Source organism: Pleurodeles waltl, chromosome 1_2 (genome assembly GCF_031143425.1).
Source record: "Pleurodeles waltl isolate 20211129_DDA chromosome 1_2, aPleWal1.hap1.20221129, whole genome shotgun sequence".
NCBI classification, from domain to species: domain Eukaryota; kingdom Metazoa; phylum Chordata; class Amphibia; order Caudata; family Salamandridae; genus Pleurodeles; species Pleurodeles waltl.
Window position 1 is genome coordinate 758290448 of NC_090437.1, and position 25102 is coordinate 758315549.

General features: G+C 41.1%; 1 protein-coding gene across 3 annotated transcripts in view; it reads right to left on the minus strand.

The window, feature by feature from the left end:
* Positions 1 to 1434: 1434 nt before the first annotated feature.
* FSTL5 (follistatin like 5) overlaps positions 1435 to 25102 on the minus strand; it is a 2922734-nt gene continuing 2899066 nt past the window's right edge. For 2 of the 3 annotated variants that reach the window (XM_069243741.1, XM_069243729.1), the window contains one exon: positions 1435 to 7812. In XM_069243741.1, the coding sequence (XP_069099842.1) occupies positions 7110 to 7812 (703 nt within the window). In that variant the 3' untranslated portion in view covers positions 1435 to 7109. The remainder of the gene's footprint in view (positions 7813 to 25102) is intronic. The other variant, XR_011205485.1, reaches the window with a different exon arrangement.

Here is a 25102-nt window from a genome sequence, read left to right on the forward strand (position 1 = left end):
TCAATACAGCACTATACACATCTCTGTTGACTTTCCTTACCCTGCATTCTTCAGAATGGAGCCAAACACTACACCATGGACACTGCTCATCTGGGAAACAGTGTTCCTACATAATACTGGGAATCAAAAGGCGAAGCGTGCCTGCCACTGAAACTTTCTTTTGCCATTTCTACTCTGGGCCTGCCCACCATCTGGTGTGAGGTAATGCCACTGCAATGACCCCTTCTCTTTGTGGACCTACAGCTTTTCATTTCTGTTCCTCTCAGTGCACAAATACTACCGGCTTCCACATGCAGCTGCTCTCCTTTCAAATACTGTATCCTCGGAATGCACTGTTAATAAAGGTGTATTTTCTGTTATTTATGAAAAGCCAAATCTATTGACCGGGCAAATGTTTTTAAGAGAGATTAGGCTACCCAATATGGACTGTGCCAGAGGGTGGACCATGTAGCAACTCCTTTATTATAAGTAGAAAAAAGACTTCACCGTGCTCCTCACTACCAAGGTTGATGTTAATGTGCGTCAAATCATGCTGCAGCAAAGACTTTCAACGTGACCTCACAGTCTGCTTTTAAGGACCTAAACAGCATCTAATTTATTTTCCAACATGGAGCATCTTTGTCAGTGGAAAGCTCCCACCAATTAACTTTTGCTTGGTGTATTTGGGGGATTCAATGAAACGAGACTGTTTCTTGAATAGGGAGAAATAGTAATTTTACGGGCTTTGGTTAACAAATGAGAATTAATTAGCAGCAGAGCTCCTGGGGTTTTACCTTTTTTTTTGCCAAGCTCTTAAACTACATCGCAGTACCAGTGTATGAACAGGTCACAGCTAATATGAGGGTAATTCAGGCATGCATGTGTAGCAGAGGTACCATCACGGTAAGGTGAAAGAACTGATAAAACATTCTCCTGGTCATCGTGCCAAGTTCTGCGGTGTATGGCAGATCTGTATGAAGCTGACTAGAAGGGTTGGGAAGAGTGCTCAGACAGCGAGATGAGATTATAGCAAGAGATTTAGCATCTTTTGAGCCAGACATTCAATTTGTTGTGTTACTCAGAATTCATCCAAAGTCAGTTGCTCTCTTCCATTTACTTTTGCACGTGGTGGAGACAATCTTACACCACCCTCCTATTTGCATGTGTTATTGGAATCTTAATGTCTATTTTATTATTTTAGTTTATATATGGTGACCGACACTGAGGCTGACTATGAATCGTGCAAGGGAGGTCACCTGGGTCCAGAAAGTGTTAAGTAAGAGGGAGAAATAAATGGCACACTGTAGGTTGTTTGTGTAGTTTTTGAAAACCCGATGTCTGATAGGTAATAACTTAAACTTTTTTATTACACCAAGTAAGCTTACCCATCAGGTCCCCAACGCTTTCAATGTAAATACAATGGAACACAAGTAATAAATCCGTTGACAACATTGATTAAAATGTAAGGGGTTTATTCTCCTTTGTCAAGCATTTTCTACATACAGGACAGTCACACGATGTAAGTTACATATGAATAATGCATAAGAGACAGACTAAATCATCGTGACAAACAGTACAGGGTTTTGTTCACAATGGAGAAATTATTTCAAAGGACAGCAGAATTCAGTAACTAGAAAAGTAAGCAGACTTATTTCTGTAAATCCACTGCACCTCCCAGGAAGTTTCCGCAGGCTACAGAGAGAGCTATGACTTGGTACAGGATGCTAGCAACACAAAACAGATCACAAGCCTACTCACTTTAGATTTCAGTGTATTACACATCAACACAACTTAATCTGCAGCATTATTAAAATAGGTTTAGTTGCATGACATGATAGCGATGAATGCATCGAAGTATAATGAAAGTGCAATCTAGCACAACAGATAGAAATAAATCCCCTCAAAAACATGTATGCAATTGAGTTTGTATATGTGCTGCTTAGGTATTATTTCTATAAATCACTCTGTGTTCAACTCTTACGTAAACCACAATCAAACAGGTTCAAACTACAATGGAAGTTCCTTCACTGCTACTAACAATGCTAGGCAATATCTCAGATTATAGTTGTATTTACAACAGCAGAAAACAATTCTCAATCAATGCGCACTTTGAGAAATCAATGCGCATGTGTGTAATATTTAACTAAGTAGATGACTTAGTTGAAATAGAATAAGACTTTAAGGAGGATGTAGGTTCTTTCTGAATCTTGTAAGTGAGAGTTACAATCCTGAAAACCTTTTTTTGGGGAGAGAAAAGGTGGAGCGAATGGCCTCTGGAAATGCTTAACTCTCTAAGCATATTCAATAATTTTTTTGCATCTGATGAGTATTTCATACAATCAGTGGTGCATTACAAGATGCTCTTTAAGCAGCATGAGTATGTGGTATGACAGAAAACAGTGATTACTTGAAGTGGAAAAATGAAACTAGGAACACGCCAAATCATAAAGCCACAAACAGAATTGGGGCTTAAAGTAATTAACAATATCATGCCAGGAATAAATGCTGTTGCATTATTTGACATTGTTTGAAAGACTTTATCCTTTGGCGTATTACATTAAATATGCGGGACACATCGTATTTGAGGCACAGGTCACAAGTTCCAGCATTAGTGAGTTTAGATACTTGGGACCAGATTCATGAATAATGTTGCATCATGATTGCACCACGTTTGTGACGCATCCATGACACGAAATGTTAGTCGATACTTACAAAGCCACACAAGAGGCATTTGCGTTGCCTTTCAAGGCTTTGTAACAAAATGTAAGGCAATGCAGTGGCTTGCGCTGCATTGCATTGGTACAGCATTGCATTACATTGCATTCTGGGAGGTGTTCCATGGGATGTAGCAAAATATTTTGAAAAGGAGGGTAGGATAGAATTTACTCTACACACACAACACTTAAATTGGTGAAAAAATGAACATACTCCTAAGAGACCACAGGGCATATTTATGGAAAAGGGGCTCATCATTCATGATGAACTAGTTTTTTCTAGCCTTCCTTTGTGTCCCCCTAATGATCCCATGTGTGTGTCGCATTTACAATTTAATGCACCCTGGCAGTCATGTCCATATTAAAGTCATAATTTTTGAAGCTAATATGCGCTTCTATGGTTTAGCGCCATAAATGATGGTGCAACTGCAGCACAGGGAGGTCCATTGTTTTTAATGGGAGCATCATCTTAATTCTTGCCTTAGGTAGGAGTTAATAAAGATGCTAAAAATGGAGCAGTGAAATCTAGTAGCCTCCATAGGTGGGAATGTTCCCCTTGCATACTTTAAACCTGGCGCAGGCACAATGTGGTGCAAGGTTTCACAAAGCATTGCGCCACTTTGTAAATATGGCGCATGGGAAATGCAACCTTAATGCCACATTTGCATCAAAAAGATGACACAAATGTGGCGCAAGATGGTGGTAGGGGCATCATAAATATGCCACACCATCTTTTAACATTTCATATGGTCACATAACAGCAACACTTCAGGATTCTCTCACTGTCACTAAGAAGGTCTGGGCAACAGGTTACCCAGCCATGTGACTTGTCATACATCATCTCATACTAAGTTAAACTTTAGTGATGTGTCATTTTAGAGTGCCTCAGGAAAAGCATTTTCATTTTGTGGCATGGAAATCAGATATGTCATTGTGAAAAAAAAAGGCTTGGTCCATGATCACACCAGAATGTCCGTGATTTATAGTTGTTACTCGGACTTCAGTCAGCCTGTCAGTTACATACAAATGTGTGGGAATATGCATATTTTAAATCAAGCACACATTTGCATTTCCTTTCCATTTCTGTGTAAAACTAACCTCAAAATGGCGCTGTAATATTTGATACTTGTGTAGTGGGTACGTTGTAGTAAGAATTGAAAGTAATACGTGTATAGCAACTTCTAAGGAGCTTTGTGCTTATTACAGTCTTTCAAAATCTACGATCTCTGGCATTTAAATTCTGTATCCAGAGTCTATGTCAAGTTACAGTCCTTCTTCATCTGCAGACTGTATACGTTTTTGGTTTTGAAAATCAGGTCACCTAAACTAAAGCAAATGAAAAAAGGCCCAATAATAACGCTGCAGCGAAAGTGCACCTGCAATTGTTTGAAACAACAAACCACTATTATCACCACTTATTATGGTAACATCAATAAAATGTATTATCAATCCTCTTTGCTTATAAAAGCAATACTATCTTCCAATCTCATACCATAAAATGTAAATAATTCCTCAACTTTTATAATCTGTCTCTGTTTCAATTCCTCTGTTCTTCATTATGTTATGTTAGGATCATTTGAAAAGTGATGCCCGATCTACTGAGGCAACAGCATACAGCAAATACAAAGGAGCCACAGGACTAACAAAATCAGGAGTGATCAGGTGTATCAATTGGTTTTTAGAAATCTCGAATGCGAACTGATCTTCTATTGTAAGCGGATAAAATAACTCGTATCCCGCAGCAAACACAGGCTTAGAATATCCTTGGGACTCTGGTTCTTGTTGTATTTCTGTTTAAATATGAACATTTGAAATTAATCACTGAATGTGTTTTAATTTATTTCCCACGTATATTTACCACAACACAGCCTTTGTTACATTTGCACCTTTTGACCTTGATTTCACGTGGTTAGACTTGCACGTGAAGTGCATATAACAGCATCTGAGAATCTCGGTGTTATTAAAATATTTGTAATTTTGAGAGTATAATGATTATTGTGCTATGCTCATTCCGGGTAATTTATTAACGTTTAGTGTGAGTGCTCTGCTCACTAGTGCAAAGCAACACATTGCATCAATATACTTTCCATTAAAAAGAACTGCAAAGATTTGGCAGTTCCGTAGATTACCCACACAACTCTTAGTTAAAAAATAGGCTATAGTCATACCAAATTATAGTCCTACTTTTCTGTCAATGGCATGATTTAGGGCCTTATTATGAGGCTGGCAGGCCGACCATCATCCCACCCGCTCTGTTGAGTGGAGACCCCCCTCCCTCAGCTGGTGGTCTTCCCCCAAGGCCCATTACAAGATGTCTACTGGGCTGACTGGCGGAAACCTCAGAAATCAGAGGTTTCTGGCGGTCAGCCTAATGGAAACTGTGTAGCGCCATTGGCTTCGGCTCCTCATGGTGCTGAGGTCAATGTTGTTCCGCCTCGGGATGCTCACTGTCTGCTGCAGTAGATGGGGGCCCCTGCACTGCCCATGACTTGATCGTGGGCAGTCCAGGGGCCCTGCTGTGGCCCCCAGCTCTGGGTTTCCACCATGAAAAGGTTGGCATAATCTGGACTCTGATTAGCACGCAGGCGCTAAACTCAGCTCATGACTCTGACCACCCTCAGCCCATCGGGAACCATGCTCCCGGCAGGTTTGGCGGTCCCTGGCAGTCCGACCACCAAGGTCGTAATGAGGCAGTCAGACCGCCTGGAGTGTGGCATCTAATCGCCAATGTCGTAATGAGTCCCTTAGTCTTTTGTATTGAAAAGCTCACCCCCCTCATCTTCATATCAAAATATAGGACACAAAAAGAATGTGCCAATGCAAGTGTTTTCAAATAAAACACAACCATTATCGTTACTTAGTTTCATTAATACAGTAAAACATTACGAAAACTTTTTGTTATATTCATTTTGGCTTCTATGTGGATATTTTCAAATGTCACCTTAAAAAATTAAAATAATTTCAACTTTGATGTGATGTCTTAATATGTATTTTATCTAAGCGCCAATTAAAAAAATTACATCATTCTAATAGTAGACCCATACAAAAAATAGAAGCAAGCTCCACAGATAACAAAACAAAAATGTTTAACTTGTAAAGATAGCTTTTCTGGGTTCATGTAATTGGCAATTGATTCAACTTTTATGCTCTTGGAGACGTTATGCAGTTCCAGAGTGAGGCACCCAATACGGAGAAAGCCCTACCTTTACTTATTTATTTTCTACAAGCTAGAGGTGTATATAAAAGACTGCTGCAAAGACATGAGAAAATAATGGGGTGTTTGTTAGGATTGTTTAAAAATCTAGTATTAGGAATTTTCTATATTCAGTACCCAAATTAAATTAATATTTCTGTGTAGGTGCCCTAGTTGTATTTGGTTAAAATGCTATGCCTATGATGTTGGCTTGTGATATCAATCAGCTGATGCACAATAAACAACTAGAGAGCATGCAATGCATGAAATGGAGGTGGTGTAATGACAAAGCAGGCAAAACTATCCGACACTGCTTAGTGTACCCTGTTCTCATATTTAACACTAACAAAAGAAGTTTCCTACCTACATTTAAAGCAGTAACTAATTTACAAAATACAACTGCTGCTTACACGACAGATGCAATGTTTCTCTCTATTAGAACTGAAACTCCCCATTGATACAACTCTGCGGTATATGAAATAGACATGATTATACAGTTTGAAACAAAAACGTGCAATATGTTGATAACAATTCAATTTAAATCTTCAATGAATATTTTCTCCTTGAAGTTTTGTGGGTGAAAAGAACAGAAAAATGAAATGCGGAACACATTGCTGATACACTCAACTCTTATATCCGCAGCCAGATGGATACCAAGTGCAGCAAAGGTGTTGTTCTCAGTGACAGACAATCTGTAGCCACAACAGGAATATATTCGACACTATCTCTCTTTTGAGATATTCCCTTCAAGGCACAAATAGATTAAAACAGTGGACAGGACTTTGATGTTTAAACTTAAGGATTTGATGGTTTCCAGACGTTGCTTATTTCTTACTTAAAAGATGCAAAATAAATGTGCATCTGCCAGAAACAGATTAACTGCAGGCTTCTGCCGACATAACTTTGTTCGTCACTAGTTACTTTGCTCATGCTTTTTTTCTTTTCCTCCAAATCCTCAATTTCTAGTTAAAGCATTGACTTTACTGTCGTTTATAATAAAACAGGACCCTATGTGTACATAAGTGCAAATATTATACCAGAATGATTCATCCCAGAAATCTATTTGTCTACATTTATACAACTTTCGATTTTAGAAAAATGATTAATTGGGGTATGCAAAGGCCTAGCAATACAAAAGGAAACAAACAGTAGTATTTTTAGACCTGGAAATAAGTGCAATGTAGTCTAAAACATAAAATGAATAGCTGCCTTTTCTTGATACTTTATGCTTCTCCAACCCAAATAACTGTGTTGCCTTTTACAACTTCAGTGATTTCACAGTTTAACTTATTCAGTCGTCCATCTAGGATGAAGAGTGCCTCTTTTGAGGGTGTCATTAGGTACTGGCCAAAAAGTCCACTGCCTTCTATTACCCTGTTCTTTGTATTCCAAGGCCATTCTTCAGGTCTCAGCGGCTCCTTTAAGCTCTTCACCATCTTAACCTTGCCCGAGGACAATTCCACAAAGAGAACATCAGTTTGTGTGCTGGAGCTGGCATAGACATTGTACTGATGGGCCTCAGTGAATGAAGGCTGGAATGTCACGTCAGATATGTGCAAGTTGGTGTGGATGTCGAAGGTATCTTCAATTTCTCCTCTAATTGAGATGGACTGGATCCTCACAAGACCTCTAACATCATCAAAGCTGACAAGGTAATGCCCATCTGGAGATACATAGGGCATTCCTGTGACATTTCCATTGTATCCAATAATAGAGTCTGTCACACTGTCTACTACAAGCTGTGGCAGTACTGCCCCAGTGCTATCAGGTTTACAGTAGATGAAATAGTATCCTCCAAGATGTGTATAAGCCAGGGACTCAGGAATACAATTATAGTCCTTTAAACTGATAGTCTTAATATATGACATTGTTTCAAGATCTATTTTCTGTAGAGCTGCTTCTTCTTTGTGGAGTATAAATCCAAATCTGAAAAATAAAATGAATTTTAAAGTCAGTTTTTAATGATATATGATCTTGGAACACCATTTCAAACCTTTAAAGGAATAAAGTCTTCAATATCTTATGAAAGTCACAGAAAATACAAATTATTTCTGTTAATAAAATTAATTTACATAATGACTCAATTGATCACAAACATACATCACAAAAGGAAAGAAAATATTGAGGGCATCTTTTGTGTAAGATTACGATTTATTGCAAATCAGAAAGCACTTTTTCCGAGTAGTATCTTTATGACAGCTTATCTTTTTATGTGCAGAGTCTGCACCTATGAGTGTGGAAACATCGCAGTCGTAAAGATCCTACTCGTACAATGGCCTTGTGAAGTGCAAACAATTGTAAACTTGACAAAAGCGTAAGTTTTCCTGTATGAATCAGGCTCAATATGAGAAACACACCTTTGTAGTCCTTTTGTATAAACGTTTCATGGTAAAGGTTTTCAGTAACAACCCTCTATAATAAAATCTTGCTGATATTGAACACATACGTTTTTCAAGCCTAAACAATCAGATTTGGACACACACATGTAAACTTTACCCTTGAATAAAAACTCGATCTTGCTGATATTGAACTGATGATCTTTCAAGCTTAAAAAATCATATTTGGAAAATACATATACATTTCACTCCTGAATAAAAGCTTAACTGCTTTGGCCGAATTTTAGGCATTTTATAATTTTTAAACCTTAAAAGTTCCTCCTCACCTCTTGCCCATTGTTAGAAATGGGGTTTATGGTTGGCTAGGGTAAGCATCTGAGCCAGGCAGAACCCACCACTCTAGTTAGGGCAAGTCACTGCACACCAAAGATATCCTGTGCTCACCCTCTGGTAGGCTGGCGCAGAGCAGGAAGACTTATCATCAGAGGCAATGTGTAAAGCGCTTGGGCAACACACTCACACAGCAACACAATGAATACTCTACAAACGAGAGTGCACACACAGGATTATCCATCTATCTATCTCTCTATAGATCCATGTAGATAGATCTTATATTGTACATAAAACCAGAACAAAATGACATGAATCATAAATATTTTGCTTACTATGCAGTTACTCAGATAGTGCACGTTATCTTGAGTATGTAATGCAGTTAGAAAAAAAGCACATAAATCACAAGGAATACCCATAAACACACAGGGCACAGCACACCTCTACTCCTATTAAACTTTCTGTGTTAATCAGGCACCCAAACACATAGGGCACAGAAGCACCTTTTTGCCTACTACCTGTAATACAGAAATCCAGGTGAGTTCCAAACTAAGGCAGTTCCTAGTGGTGACTGGGGCCTCCGTGGAGGTTTTATCCCGTAATGCCCACAACCGATCACGTGCCCCCAAGGTATGTTCAGAAGGGGGGGCACAAACTGCAGAATTGCATCAGGAGACCTCACTTGGTTCCCCGCATTCATCATACCAAAATGCAGCTACCCAAAACCTGAGTCTTCAGTAAAGGAGGGTGAGAAGGCTCCACCAGGACCACCAAGGTCTGATCTCCCACTCCCCACACTCATATGAAGGGTGGTACAGCACCTCAGCACCTTTGGCAACAGAACCAACTGTGGAGTGTGGGGCAGCAGTACTTATATGGTGGACCCCACAGTACCTTCTTCCTGGCAAATGGAGCCCATTGTCACTGAGGAGAGCCTCTGTCATGGCCCTCAGAAGCAGTGTCCTCTCCTCGGCAGCATAGCTCACAAGCCTTGTTTACTGCATCTCCTGCATTGGTAGGACCTTGCTAGGGGGGTTTACAGTGGCTGGGCGGTGAGGTTGGTAGGCAGAGAGATGGTGCTATCAGACGGCACCTCTCCCTAAAGGGGTGTACCTCACAGTCCCCTTGCTGGTGGGCCGCGCTGGAGAATCTCCTTCAGAGCTGCTATGACGTGGCTGCAACTGTCACTGGGACTCGGTGTGGCCACCACTCCAGGGATTCCCTCAGCACTGAGATGCAAAAACCACACCGGTCTCTTAAAAGAAATTGCGCTCAACGTGCTTAGGTTCTTGAAATTTCAAGGGGTGCTCAACATGTGCTGACTCCTGGAAACTGGGGACTCCATGCAGCACTCAACACAACGTAAGGGAGGCTCGGAGTCCTCAAACAAAGCTCCTCATGAGAGCATGCTGCTTCTGGACTCACAGAGACAGAGTCCAATGGCAGAGTTTTTATGGCCCTAAGATTGAAGTAACAGTGTGCAAGACAAAACTCCCTTTGGGCACAAAGAGGACAGCAGGCAGTCAGGCCAGCAGATAAAGTTACTTTGCAGAGTAGCAGTCCCTTCAGCAGCCAAGCAGGCAGCAGGCCAGCACAATAAAGCTGGCAATGCAAATGATGGTTCCTCCAGGCAGCACAGCAGTCCTCTGACAATGTGTAGATTTTTGAGCCAGCAGTGTCTAGTTACAAGCCCCACGCAATGTCTCAAAACATGGGGTCAGAGCCCCAGTGCTTCTACTCAAAAATGTCTTTGATGAAGGGTTGACTTTAAGGGAACCCTCAGAAGTATGCAACACTCCCTTTCAGCCTAGCCCTGGCTCTAGACAATCAATAGGGGTAAATCAGCCCTTTGTGTGAGGGCGGGACACAACCTTTTGACATGTAAGTGTGACCCACCTCTCTCAGCCCAGGAATACTATCAATATGCAGATGAATGCAGATGTGCCCCATCACACCCAGCCCTTCTTATGATGTGGCTGTCTAGAGAGTATGCACAAACTGTAGTTGTCACCTAGGCCAGCTGTGTATTGGTGACAGGCTGCAAAGCACAAGAGTTAAAAGCACAGAGAAATGCCTTCTTTCTAAAAGTGGTATTTCTAACATATAAATATAACATGAAAACAAAATTCACCATTAAGTAGGATTCATCATTACCATTATAAACATACTAACCATGACAAAGCTACTCCTTTCTGATCAGGAATTACCACTTAAAAGGGGATAAGGGAATTCCCAATAACAATTTATGGAAGGAGCAGGTCTCACAGTAGTGAAAAATGAAACAGGCTGTTTGTCACTAACAGGACATGCAAAACATTAAAGTAAATGTGTTACCTTTTACTTATCCAGCACCCTGCTGAGAGAACTCCCTAAGGCTTACCTTATGAGTGACCATTGTGTAGTAAAAGGAGAGTTTAAGGCTTGGCAAGTAGTGTTAAATGCCAAGTGGGAGTATGCTGCACACACAGGCACTGCAGTGGTAGGTCTGAGAAAGAGTTGAAAGGCTACTCCTGTTGGTGGCACAATCAGTGTTGCTGGACTGCTAGTAGCATTTAATTTATAGACCTGAGGTTTGTGGTATACAACTGCACAAGGAGCTTGCAAGTAAATCAAATATGTCAAACAGGTGTAAAACAATTATACCATAATTAGAGAAGAAAGCACATGCACTTTAGCACTGTATAGCAGTGGTAAAGTGCTCAGACTCCTAAAGCCAACAAAAAAGAAGGTCACAAAAATAGGATGAGGAAGGCAAAAAAAAAAGTTTGGAGTAATGCTGCAAAAAGGACCAGGCCCAACACCCAATACTCTCATTAATGCTATTTTCTTTTAGAGATCAGTAAATTAAATACTGGCTGCCTTTTTCTCCTAAAAATGTTCAACTTACTAAAAGCAAATAGCTACCAAAATTATTTTAATCTGCAGAAACCACATTTCAAAGCACTCCTATAGTTGAACACTTTTAAAAATGCATGTTGAACTTGATTCATGGAATAACAAAAGAGTAATTACTGAGTCAAAGGTCTTTTAAACTAAGGGCCACTCTCTGCCATTTTCAGGTTCTCCTGTAATTCCATTGGGGCAAGTAAAGGGAGTTAACAGTCCCATTGGAATGCTGAGATCTATGGGGGCACTGCAAATGCAAGGGCAGTGGATGGATGGAGACAGGCGTGTGAAGAAACTATGATGTGAGTGGCAAATAGAGAGTGGTAGAGCTACAAGGGACAACATTAGGGTAGAAATGTTAGAATATAGGTAGTTACAGGTTTTAAGAAAGTGGGTTATTAAATGGGTTGGATGCGAGTTGACCACAAGGAATAAGACCATAAACTTGTCAGGATTAAATAGTTTCAATAATTTAGACCTGGGCTCAACTCCCTGTTAGCTCTGGCATAGAGCGGACAGGGTAGGAAAATGTGTAATGTAATTAGCAGTAACAAAACAGTTTATGAAAAAAGAGAAACATCTGTCGAGTAAAACTACTGCAAAATGACATTAACAGAGAAACCAGAGATATAAAAAATAAAAGACAAGAAACACCAACAAAGAAACAGAGCACCAATCAGTAGTCAGTGTTTGAGGTTGGTCAAGACCTAGGCACCATTTCAAACCAACCATGATGGAGTGTGTCAGATACATCAAGGGGTTACTCCACTCAAACATTTTACCTTCGGACTTAGTTCCTGAAATGGAAGTCAAAATCCATTGGAGGAAGGATTCAGACTGTATCCTATGATGTCCTCTTGAAGCTGTATAGCCACATGGGCGAGGTCCAACCCTTTTCTAAGTTGTAACATTTTAGAGTTTCTGGAGCAGCATCTCTTGGTTTCTTCTATGTCTCCCAGAACCTCAAGGACAGCATTTACAGGCCGGAACTCACTCCAGCAGAAACCACCAGCAGGGCACATTTCAGATTCAGTTGCTAATGGTCAGTGGGCTCTTTAGGAAAAATACCTCCTGCAACTTGTCCTTTACTTATAGCCACACAGGAGGTCAACCAGCTGATGCTTGCAGTCCACGTCTTATTCCTGAGTACCAGTGAAAGCAGGTGCAGCCCTTCAGGTGTCCACAGAGGTCTCCACACAGGTCTCAAACAGTAAGTCCAGTCTTCTTCTGTTTTTATGAGCTGGGGGTGAGATGCCTCAATTCTAGGATTCATTAGTCATTGGGTGCGGGTAACTCATGGATGCTCCCTAAGCAATAGTTAATAGGTTTATAGCCAACTGCAGAGGTATGGGATTAAGGCAGTAGGGTATAGGTAGAGCTAGAGATAGATGAGTATGAGTAGGAGTTGTCACAACCATTGTATACGTAGGAATAGAGATATTTTTATATAGACAGGGACACAGTTACACTGGTACAGAAAGGATTGAAAGACAAGGGTAAAGAAAAACAGTTGAAGGAGAGGTGGTAGATCCTGATGGGAAGGGAAACTAAGAAAGACAGAATACATAGAAAAAGTGAGAAAAACGGGATACATAGAAAAAGAGTAGGCAAGGCGAGAAAAGAAGGTGGGTTTAGATGAATATAAGAGAGAAACGAGGAACTTATCTGATCCAGAAAAACACATGCTGTAATGTTTTTTTCGTACATAAACGGCATTCACAACGGTAATTTGGACTTCCTGGGATTGCCATGTATTTAAAAAACACCTTAGGAAAAGAATCATGAAGAACGTTTCCCCAAAACAGATTTCCTTAAATGTGATTTTCCTAAGGATCACATACTGTAAAAAGGCAGACATTTTACAGTATGCCCTGGGGGAATGTTCAACCATTAGAATTCAATTTAGGGATTATTCGGCAATCCACATCAATTAAATTTAGGAAGTTAAAATGAAGAAGGAGTCTAATCCTGGCACAAAAGTAGCCTCTCGGCCCCAGAAACCATGCTTACTGCTTGCACTTTTTGCCAGACATTTCAACGTGCGTAGCATGGACAGACAGAGCTAATAAATATTCAGATATCCTTCAGAAAGCAGTTGATAGTCAAAAAAACATACGTGTGAGTAAAATTTGGATGGCAATACAAAACAACAAGACTGTTCTTTCAACCGGATAGAGAGAGCAAATTGCAATAAAGAGCCAGGGTAAGCAATCACAATTCGTATGTTGAAATGGTCCAGCAAAGCCTGACGGGTGTTAAACAAAAAAAAGGCACTAAAACAAAAAGAAAATATTCTGAGTGTTAGAAATGATGCTGAGATAAAGCCACTGAAGTCCCATTGTAATCATTATTTGAATGCTGATGTGTATAGATAATGGCCCTCATTACAACCTTGGCGGGCCCCAATCCCACCAGCAGCATTATGAGATCTCCTCTGGGCCGGCCGGTGGAAACAGAGTTTCCACCCGCCGGCCCAGCAGGGATGTAGGCCATAACATGGGAGCTGGCTCCTAATGGAGCCGGCGGTGTTGCGGCGGTGCGACGGGTGAAGCTGCACCCGTCACGCTTTTCACTGTCTACTGTGCAGACAGTGAAAAGCAGGGTGGGGCTGTGCCTGGGGGCCCTGCGACTCCCCTTCCCGCCAGCCTTTCCATGGCGGTCTCCACCGCCATGGACAGGCTGGCGGGAAGGGGACTCGTAATACCCTGGGCAGCACTGCAAGCAGAGGTGCCCTGGAGGATTAAAACCACCGGGACAACCATGTCGATAAACCGCCGGGACAACCATGGCGGTAAACGGCGGGTCCCCACGGTGCGACCGTGCGGCTCCTGCCAAGGTTGCAATGAGGCAGATTGTACCGCCATCCTGTTGGCGGTACAGTTGCTAAAACAACCCTGGCGGTCTTTGACCGCCAGGGGTGTAATGAGGCCCAATATGCATTAATGTTTAAATAACCTTCCTCATTGTATTTGTCAAACTGAATCAGTCAAAACAATCTAGGACACATCTGTAAATTGGGCCTACCTAGTTGAGCACAGTAATAAAAATGCGTTGGTGCTACTGCAACTTATTCATTACGTTTTTCTAACGAAAGACCAATTAGCAAACCACAGTAATAGCAGCTGTGTTGTGGTGCAGTGTGCCAGCAGGATATGCATTATATATGACAAACATACCAACGTTGCTGTTAAACTGGATAGCCTTATGTTCCCAAGTAGTCAGAAGTAAATAATTCTAAACGAAGTCCAACACAGAACGTTATAGTAGGAAGTTAAATGAAAACGCCAGTTAAAGGGAATTGGAGTTCCATAAACTTATAAAGGAACGCCTCTGTTACTTGCAAACAATGTCCTTATAATGTACAGGTGTACAAGTAAGTTCTCATATATATTTATATATATCTATACATATATGTATCCTAGTGGTGTTTGCCACTAGGTAGTTAAAGTTAGGACCTAGTTTCCATAAAAATATCGTTTTTTAATCTTCCCTATATCTTTAGTGCAGATGATGAATATTCACAAAATGGGCCAATAAAATATGACGCTCACTTCAGCTTCCGTCCGGAAAGTTTCAGGGTGATCTGTCAAGCGGGGGCCAAGAAAAACAGGGGTTCCAAAATGCATTTTCCCCAGGCATTTTTCCATAGGGATTTTAAACATGACTACAGCCCGAACCGCTGGACGAAATTACACCAAATTTGTCAGAAAGGTAGCTCTTGTACCAGAAAGAGGCTTTTTTGTTATTTGATGTAAATCTGTTCAGTAGTTTTTGAGATATTAAAGAAAATGCACAGCTCCCCTTCACCCACCCTGCACATTTAACCAATGAGGTAGCACTTACTAACAAACTAGTAGAAAGTGCTCCAGTTTGCTAGACATTTTGGCCCTGATTTATACTTTTTGGTGCAAAACTGCACTAATGCAGTTTTGCACAAAATGTTTAGCACCGGCTTGCACCATCTCTGAGCACCAGCTGGGCACCATATTTATGGAATGGTGCAAGCCAGTGGAAAGAGCAGGCTAGCGTAGAAAACAATTACATTAGCCGGGTGGGGCTGGTGGTATGGAAGAGGTTAGAGTAAAAAAAAAAAACTTTAACGAGCCTAGCATTATTTTCTAATGCAAAACCATCCATACCACATGACTCCTGACATAGAAAACACAGGAGTCAAGCCCACCACCTATTGGACTGCACAGGGGACCAGGTTCCCTTGGACATGGCCATTGCACTCAGTGCCGTGTCGGGGGGCAGTTCAGGGCCCCCAATGGCACTTTAAAACAAAAAAATACTTACCTGTACTTACCAATACTTACCTGGGATGGGGTCCCCCATACTCCGCTGTCCCTCTGGTGTGGGTGGGGGTGTCCCTGGGGCCTGGGGAGGGCACCTGTGGGCTTATTCAATGGTGTTACACCATGGAAATAGGCCCACAGGTCCCCTAGCGCCTGCCCTGACTCAGGCGTTAAATATTGGTTCAAATCAAGCTTTGATCCATTATTTGACCCCTCCTGCCCCCGTGCATGATTTTAGCACATGGGGATATCTATGGAGCTAAGACCATAGAGTCATTTTTACATGGGAATGCCTACTTTGCATCTCATTAACGCAAACTAGGTTTCCATGTCAAAAAATGACTTTAACTCCATGAATTTGGCACTAGGCAGGTCTAGGCAGGTCTAGCTCCAAAGTATAAATATGGAGTTAGTTTTGCACTGAATTTGCGTCATAAAAAATGACATAAATTTGGCGCAAAACAAGTATAAATATGCCCCTTTGTGCTAAACTGTTGACTCTTGTTGGATAAATGAGCAGGTGCTCATTTCACAGAAATTAAACCTCAACAGGGAGCACTTACAAATGCAAATGTAACAGGTGCCCCAGTTGAAGCGCCACTTCTGGAAAGGACAAATGATCCTAACTCCTGCGCTTGGTGAAGGCAATGAAAGTGTGTTTACTCTGTGATACCATATTCAGGAGGTGAGTCTTTCCTTTGCTGGAGCACAATCACACACTCTCACGCTTTCTCTGACACCCACATAGACCCTCTCACACCCACTCTTACACCCACTCTTACATCTCATAGCCACTCTCAAATGCAGAGACACCCTCTCACACCTCTTCTCATTCCCAGAAAGTCACGCCATGTGGCCAACTCCTGCTGTGCAGGGCCAAAGGCCATGTGCAGTGTAGGGTTGGGTGGTTAGGGGGGCTGGCCGCAGAGGCTAGCCACAGGCCAGGCACTGTAGACAACCCCCATTACACAAGGCTGAGGGTTGTGTGCGGTGCAAGGTTGGTTAGCTATGGGGATTGGCTTCAGGGCCTGGCCCTGTGGCCAACACTCGCCACGCTGTGCATAGTGGCGGTTGGATTAATGTATAGTAATGTAAATTACTTTACGTTAATAAAAACAAAGAAATTCACAGAAAAAAAGAAAAAAATTACAGGGATGTTCTAGTTAGGAAAAGGAATGAAAAACCACAGAAATTCACTTATGAAACCAAAGGTTATAGGGATGTTATAGTTAGGTAACTATAACTTGCGCCATGGCCATGCACTGCTAATTCCTCCATATAGTACAGCACTCATGACAACATTTATAACATTAATAAAAATATCAATGAAATATTAGAAGTCAAATAATTGAAGAAATAACTGCGCATGGCGGGGGTGCGAGTTATATTTACCTTAGCCGTGAGTTATAGGTACTTGAAATACCTCTAACAGGTAAATTTCTCAGTTTTTGTCTGTGAGTAAATTCAGAACCTAGCTATAATGATCCTGTAACCTTGGTTTTTTTAAAGTGAATTTCTAAAAGTTTTTTAAACTCTATTTCATAACTATCACATCCCTGTAACCTTTGTTTTTTCACCTGCTCACTGAGTAACATGAAAGACAAATTGTGGTTGGTCCCACAACATGAGAAACAAACAGCAGGCAGAGATTCACTCAAGGAAGGAGAATAGCTTACAGGAAGATTCACCAGTTCCAGCTTACCTATATTGCAGATACCATATTCGGATCCCCCTGAACATGGAGCCACTGACTCAGTGTTATCGGGAGGCAAAGTACAACTCCTCAAACACTTTACTTTTAACCATGAGCACTGTACACCTGTGGTTATAGTGCTGGAATATAGATTTTATTCATTATTGTTTGCACCATTTTAATTGTGTGCTGTTTTTGATTATCATAGTAGTTGGCATCTACTGGTAGTCATACGATTTAGTGTTTAGGAGGGGGGGTCACATGTTTCTCTATTGAAGTAGAAGCAGACCAGTGTTCACTGTTCACCAAGAGACTGTGACAAGTATATATGCATTGCGTAATCTGCTCTTTGTTTGACTTTGTGTTGATATGTATAATTGACACTGTTAGGTTATTAGTTTTAGGATGCATATGTTTGTAGATCTAAGCTGGTGTTCTTTTTGTTACGAAATACTATTCTAACCCAACCTTCTGTCCTTCTAATATAACTGTTATGTTGCCTTCAACCTTAACTTTAACACAATTTTTTAAAAACTAGATCTTGACTGCTCGATTAGTGAACCACAGATAGTCAAAGATGATAGCAACGTCAACTTACCATATCAGATTCAGCTCCAAGTGAAAAAAAGTATTATATTCTCCTTTTTCATGCTACCACGTTTTTGAGGAAAATACATTTGTCCTCTTCTAGGAAACTCTTTCAAAGGCATGGAATGCTGAATTAGGTCAAACTGATATTTGACAGTGATATGTTCAATGGTTATGGTACGTGCCCTCTTAAACATAGAGGACAAGGTAGTGTGGCTTGTGGAATACCATGACGATATTATAGCAGGGCTGATTAATGGCTGAGGTGCTGCTGTTGCCGGGGCTAAGCGTTGGCATGTATGGGAGATATGAGAGTCAGGTGGAAGTGTGTGGCCCTGTGGGGAGTGGGATGGTGAAGTAGTGGTAATACAGGATTGGATGCATATTTGGGGAGCTATTGCCTTGCACTGTATAGGAGGATTATCTGTGAAATGTAAATAATAAATATCACCTAGACATACAAGCAGTCAGACAGAGTTCTCTTTTCCTACACTTTAATATGGTGTTTCTGAAGATTATTTTGTTATGCATGGTTCTCATTGAGAGCTACTAGCTTGAATAGTGGATTCTAAATCTGTTTTTTTTTTCCACTGATATGATGTAACAACAATGGCAAAACATAAGTTGTTCTTTCATTGCTGGCACATCACCAGTGGAAGGGCTCACTTCTGCAATGTCCATGTCTCTGATGGATTTTAGAAATCTAGATGAATCTGCAGAGTTGTGCAGAATTGTGCATGAAGGTCTCACCAATTTTCTCCCACTCTCTTGAGTCTCCGTAGACTCAGGGTACGTGGGTGGTGCTCTGCCTCTACTCACGACCATCACCCATCTCAGCCATGGTGTCTCGAGATCCACATTGAACGGGAAGTTCAAGCCACACAGATGGCTTTAGGGAGCTTTTCAGTGTGCTTTTAGATGGGAAGAGGAAATTAAGGCAGAGAGTGAGGTGAAAGAGAGTGACAGGATGGTAGATATTAGTCTTAACATTAGGGAATTGATGGAGAAGAGGTAATGAAAAGTGCGTGTTGTGAGTGGGTTGCAGAACACCAGATGTTTTCAAATTTGGATACAAGAGGAGAGGGTAAAATCAGAGGGTGGTTTGGTTTTAGGACACTAGCTTGAATAGTGGATTCTAAACCTGTTTTTTTTCACTGATATGATGTAACAACAATGGCAAAACATAAGTTGTTCTTTTATTTCTGTGCACTTAATACCATGTGTGCCTTACAGCCAGTCTTTAATCCGCGTCTGGTCTGTGCTGGTTGACAGTTCCCTTGTGCGTTTCACCTAGACAACAACAAACACAGGACACTGAGTCACATCTACATTCATTGCATACTGTATGGATCTTCCTGGGCCGGAAGGTTGGAGGGTCTCCCACTTACATTTCAAAGGCCAGTGGCCTGCCCTCGCTGAAAAGACTGATAACTGGCCACAGGGACCCTGGCAGACACAAGGGGCTAAAGGGAGAACTTGTGCACTTCAAAACCGCTCTTTGAAATCTCCCCCACTTCAAATGCATGTTTGGGTATATAAACTGGGTCTCTGACCCCACCAACTCAGACACTTCTGGACTTTTACCTGCACTCTATCAGAGGAACTGCCCGGCTGCCCAAAGGACTCATTTGGTCTGCTTTGGTGAGAAGGACTCTGGCCCTGCTTGCTGCCCTGCTGCTCTGCTGGCCTCTGACTCTGCTGGAAGGACTATGCCTTCCTCCTGAAGTGTTTTCCAAGGACTTGGATGGAGCTTGCCTCCTGCTTATGAAGTCTCAGGGCCAACAAAGACTTCACATCTTCAAGAAACTCCTTGTGCGTCAAAAATCTACACAACACCTACAGGAATCAATGCAAAGCCTACATTGTGGTTGAGAAATTGCCACACAGTTGACTGGAGTAATGCAGCACTGAATTCCTGACTAGAAATTAGATTCCTTGCAATAAAAAATTTGACGCATTGCCTACTGGATCGACTCAGTGCCTGCTCCTTCTTCCAGTGCGCAAAGGATTTTCAATGCATCGTCTCTGGGCGTCAAAATATCCCCTCATCACAGTGAGGAACTAAGACTGCACCTAAAAAAGACACAAACCCCTGCAGTGTCGAAAGAAACAATGCATTGTCTGTGTCACACCAGAATATCTGATGCAATACTTTATTTTTCCACGCACCTCCTCCTCTGCGGTCTTGTGTGTCATTACTTTTTATGGATCCCAGGTACTGTGTTTAACAAAGAAACAACTGATCATTTCTAGGGGTTAAGACTCTTAAACCTTTTAAAAGTGATATTTCAACTTGTGCCTATTGGATTTTTGTTGTTTTTACTTTATTTCATTCAGATAAAAAATAGATCATATTTATCTATATAAAGTGTGTGGTGTATTTATGTGGTGTTTTCACTGTGATACTGTATAATTTATTACACAAATACTTAACACATTGCCTTCTAAGTTAAGTCTGACTGCTCAGTGCCAAGCTACCAGAGGGTGGGCACAGGATTATTTGGATTGTGTTGTTACTTACCTTGACTAGGATTGTGGTCCCTACTTGGACAAGGGTGTATACCTCTGCCAACTAGAGACCCACATCTCTAACAAACATGATTAACAATTGATAACTTGCAAGTTTAAAGATTAACATGGAAAACACTCAAAACCATGTGACCTCATAACCTGAATGCCTGGGTTAAGACTTTACCCATTCTTTATTATACATTTGACCTATGAATGTGTATGTGTTCTTTCATAAATGTTATATATTAGAAGTGTGTGCTGACAGCATTGTTGGTCTAAGACTCCTGAGCGTTTAGAATTTGGTTTCTTCCCTCTATCCATTGTAAATCATGCACCTGTGTGCTTTGGGCTAATTCAACTATGTGACCAGTATCTAATCAGTCTGCGTTCTGTTTGTAGGCATGGAAAGTGTGCCGGGGACTCATTGTAATGTTGTTAATGCCTACAGGTTGGTCAGACATGAGTTGGCCTTTAACGGATGACCTTTTTGTGTTTCTTACTCCACAACATCCTTGAATGAACCTTTCACCTTGCTCGTCTCAGTTTGGCAGTTTGTCCTAAACTGTTTTTTGATTGTGGAGAGCAGTGTAGCCTCAATTTAAGCTTGATGTTACGTGATGTTTTCACATTTCGTATTTGCGGTAATGTGTTCATTTTTCACATTTTCTACAATACATTAAGTAATGAGCATGTTCCTGGGCAATGAATAGTGTTAACTGCAAGTATGTCTGTTAATGTTTTGAGAAACTTGCTCTTGGTGGGAGTAATGTGGTTATAGCTAAAATTAGTTTTATGCAAGAAGGTGTATTATTACAAGTCAAAGTTTAAATGCAAGTGGCATTTTAAAGAAATTAAAAATATGCATTCTAAAATGTGTTCTTTTTAAGTGCAATGGCACTGCATTTAAAGTATATTAAGGCACAAATAAAGAATAAAGTGCAACGGGGAAGGAGTAACTTTTTGCTAACAAGGCTCTGTTTTTACAGGATCTTTTCCACACACTGAGGAGGATTCATTGATAGATGCATGCATGAATGAGAAGCCTCCAAGGGTAAGTTTGTCAGGTGCACGGAGTACTGCTCTGAGGTCACCATTTTCAGTGTAAAAGCATTTTTTTTGCTGTGTAAAACACTCATTTAACTTTTCTATTTGTTTAGGGAAGCTAAATATCCTGCTAATAATTTCAGACAAGGAATTACTGGAAATAATTCACAGTTAGGTCCCTTTTTCTGTAAAATAGGAGCTGTAAAACCACTTCCAAACATTCAGTAGGAGAGCTTATCATATATATATATATAAGCGTATAAGATATATATTTATCTAAATCAAACAAGACAAAAATGACAAAAACCCAACATGCACCAGTTAAAATATGAATTTTCAAAAGAATAAGAGTCTTACTCCACAGAAAACAATGGAAACATTGATTTTGCACAAAGTACCTGGTTAGCGTAAAATATAAAGCTGCACAAGTGAGCGTGTGTCTGAAACGGCTGCGATGCGTGGATTCCTTCCTCGCAAGGGAGCTTGTGCGTCATTCCTTCTCCGGTCAGGTCAGCGATGTGTTGTTTTTCTCCCTCGCAAGAGAGCACTGCATTGATTTCCAAACAGGGCACCTAGGATCATTTCAGAGTCGGGTTAACTTTAACATCCAGGAATGATGCATGGAAAATCTTATTGCACGGTATTAGAAAACTGTGCTGCGTGGGGCTTGCGTTATCAGAAGCCGCAAGCTTCATTCTCTAGCGGTGATGCGGCGATCTGCCTGCCGCAATGCAGGTGGAGCAACAATTTTAGCCACGAAGCCGGACGCACGTCGTTTATCAGCTGTGTTGCAGATGGTATGTTGAAAATTTCCCTGCAAGGTGTTCTGTGTGTGGATTTTCAGCTCTTGTCTGCAAACTTCACCTTTCAAGAGCCCAGGGACTGGATCTGACACCACTTGGCAAGGCAGGAGTTTCAGCAGAGAATCCAGATGCTAGCAGAGGAAATCTTTGATGGCCCTGAGACTTCAAAACAGGAGGTAAGCTCAACTCAAGCCCCTGGAGATTCTTCACAAGCAGGAATATACCACAAAGTTCAGTCTTTGTCCCCTTTTACAGGCAGAACCAACAAAGCACAGTCTCAGGCATGGGCAGCACTCCTCATCAGCTCTTCAGCTTTTCTCCTTGGCAGTTTCCTTTTGGTTCCAGATGTGATCTAACATTCAGGAGTTTTGGGTCTATCCCTTTCTGCCTTTGAAGTAGGCATAGTTCAAAGGAAAGTCTCTGTTGTTCACAAGATTGTGCCTTGCCCAGGCCAGGACCCAGACACACACCAGGGGGTTGGAGACTGCATTGTGAGAGGGAAGGCACAGTCCATACAGGTGTAAGTGACCACTCCTCCCTCCACTCCAGCACAGATGGATCATCAGGATATGCAGGCTACACTCCAGCTCCCTTTGCCTCACTTTCTAGAGGGGATTCACAAATAGCCCAACTGTCAAACTGACCCAGACAGGGAATCCACAAACAGTCACAGAATGGAAAAAAGGAAGAAAGTGCCTACTACTTGAGGCTTACGCCAGGTAGCCTGAAAATGACATTTTGCAAAACAAATTAAAAAACAGCTCTCACTTGGTCCCAGTTAGCCCATAAAGGGCTACAAACAATTTTAAAAAAGAGATAGCAATAACTCAGCATGAATGTCACAGACCTTCAAAACGAGCATTCAGGGTTCGAGTCCAGCTGAACTCGCTTTCCTCTTTAAAAAAAAAAAAAAAAAGTACAAACTTTTCAAATTTTTGAAAATGACAGAAACATTTTTTATTTCAAATTGTGCAGAAATATCTCATTCTAAGTATATCATACATCAAAGCCTAACAAACTTGATATCTCTCTCCCTATATTTTCTCTCTCTCTTTTGCTCTGTCTCTCTTTCAATTTCTCCCACTCAAACACTTACGCACCCACTCACAGACCCACTCAGACACTCATTCACCCACTCACAGCCCCAGCCAGAGCCCCACACACCCACTCACAGACACACTGAGATAGTTACGTAGCCACTCAAAGACCCACTCTGACTCTCACAAACCAGTCACAGACCCACTGACAGCCTCATGCACCCTCTCATAGACCCGTGCACGCACTGACACACTCTCACACCCAGACAGACACTCTCACAGCCAATCTCACCCCCAGATCCACCCTCTCACACCTTTTCTCACATCCGGAGAGGCTGCGACCAACTCCCACCGTGCATGCCCAAAGGGCCATGCACAGCATGGGGTTGTGTAGTTAAGGGGGTTGGCAGCAGGGGCTGGCTGCAGGCAGCCTTTGCTGTGTATGTGTAAAGGCTGTGCACGGTGCAGGGTTGGGTGCTTAGAAGGGGTTGGCCTACAGCATGCAGTGGTTGGATTTTAATTACCATACAGTAAAAGAAACACAGAAATTCACTGAAAAAACGTGGGTTACAGGGACGTTATAATTAGGAAATAACATTTTTTTTAAACACTGAAATTCACTTAAAAACCAAAGATAACTATAACTCACACCCTTGCCATGCACTGCTAATTAACCCACAAATTACGGCACTCATGACATCTTTAATAACATCATTGATAATATCAATGTAATATTTGTAGTAAATATTTTGATGATATGGTTTTGTATGTTTAAAATGTGAGCCTAAATATAACACGTCCCTACAACCTTTGTTTCTATAAGTGAATATATATATATATATATATATATATATATATATATATATATATATAGAGAGAGAGAGAGAGCGTGTGTGTGTGTGTGTGTGCGCAGTCACACACAGCATATCCAGCTGTTAAGTCTCTCTTGTGAGATGACCCGTGCTTTCAAGGCCTATTTTAAAGTAGGTCATCTCATTGTACTGATTTGACACCCCTGGTCTTGTTCTAGCCTACAACCCATAAGACTGAATTTGCATAACTCACATATGTAGATCTTCAGAGGTTTATAAACTATTGATTGCAATGGCTGAGGCAGGGGAACAGTGTGTTGATCCACTGGAGGCTTTTACTCTCTTTAGTAAAGATTCTACCCAATTTCACAAATTGTAAGGAAATAATACATTCAAATTCGTGCATCTGCAGATAGAAGAACAAATCTACATCCTACTGAGAAGGGTAAACTTTTCCACCATCACTGCACTTCTCATCTATCTTCTGTTATCATTTTCCATTTGACCCATGGTTTATTGTTTAGGAAGAAGAGGTGTGGGATCAGTGTTTAATAGGATTGTTTTTTATATCTTTGTTTTGCTCACATATAAACATGTTTAAAATATAAAAAAAAGGTCTGGGAAGAACTATTTTCCTCTTCATTTACCATACTTACTTGGATTCCGGCCTAAAGCCATTCTGTACGAAATCTCAAAGAACCCGAGATATGGAAGAACCAAAAATAACGCATGCCTTGGGCTCTGCTGTGTTCAGAATTCTCATACTTATTCAGAATATGCAGATTTTACTTCACACAACATTATAATAATTCAATAGAAACGAAAGCAAAAACTGCCTGATCATACAAATATATGTCTTATGTGATCTCAAGTGACTACAG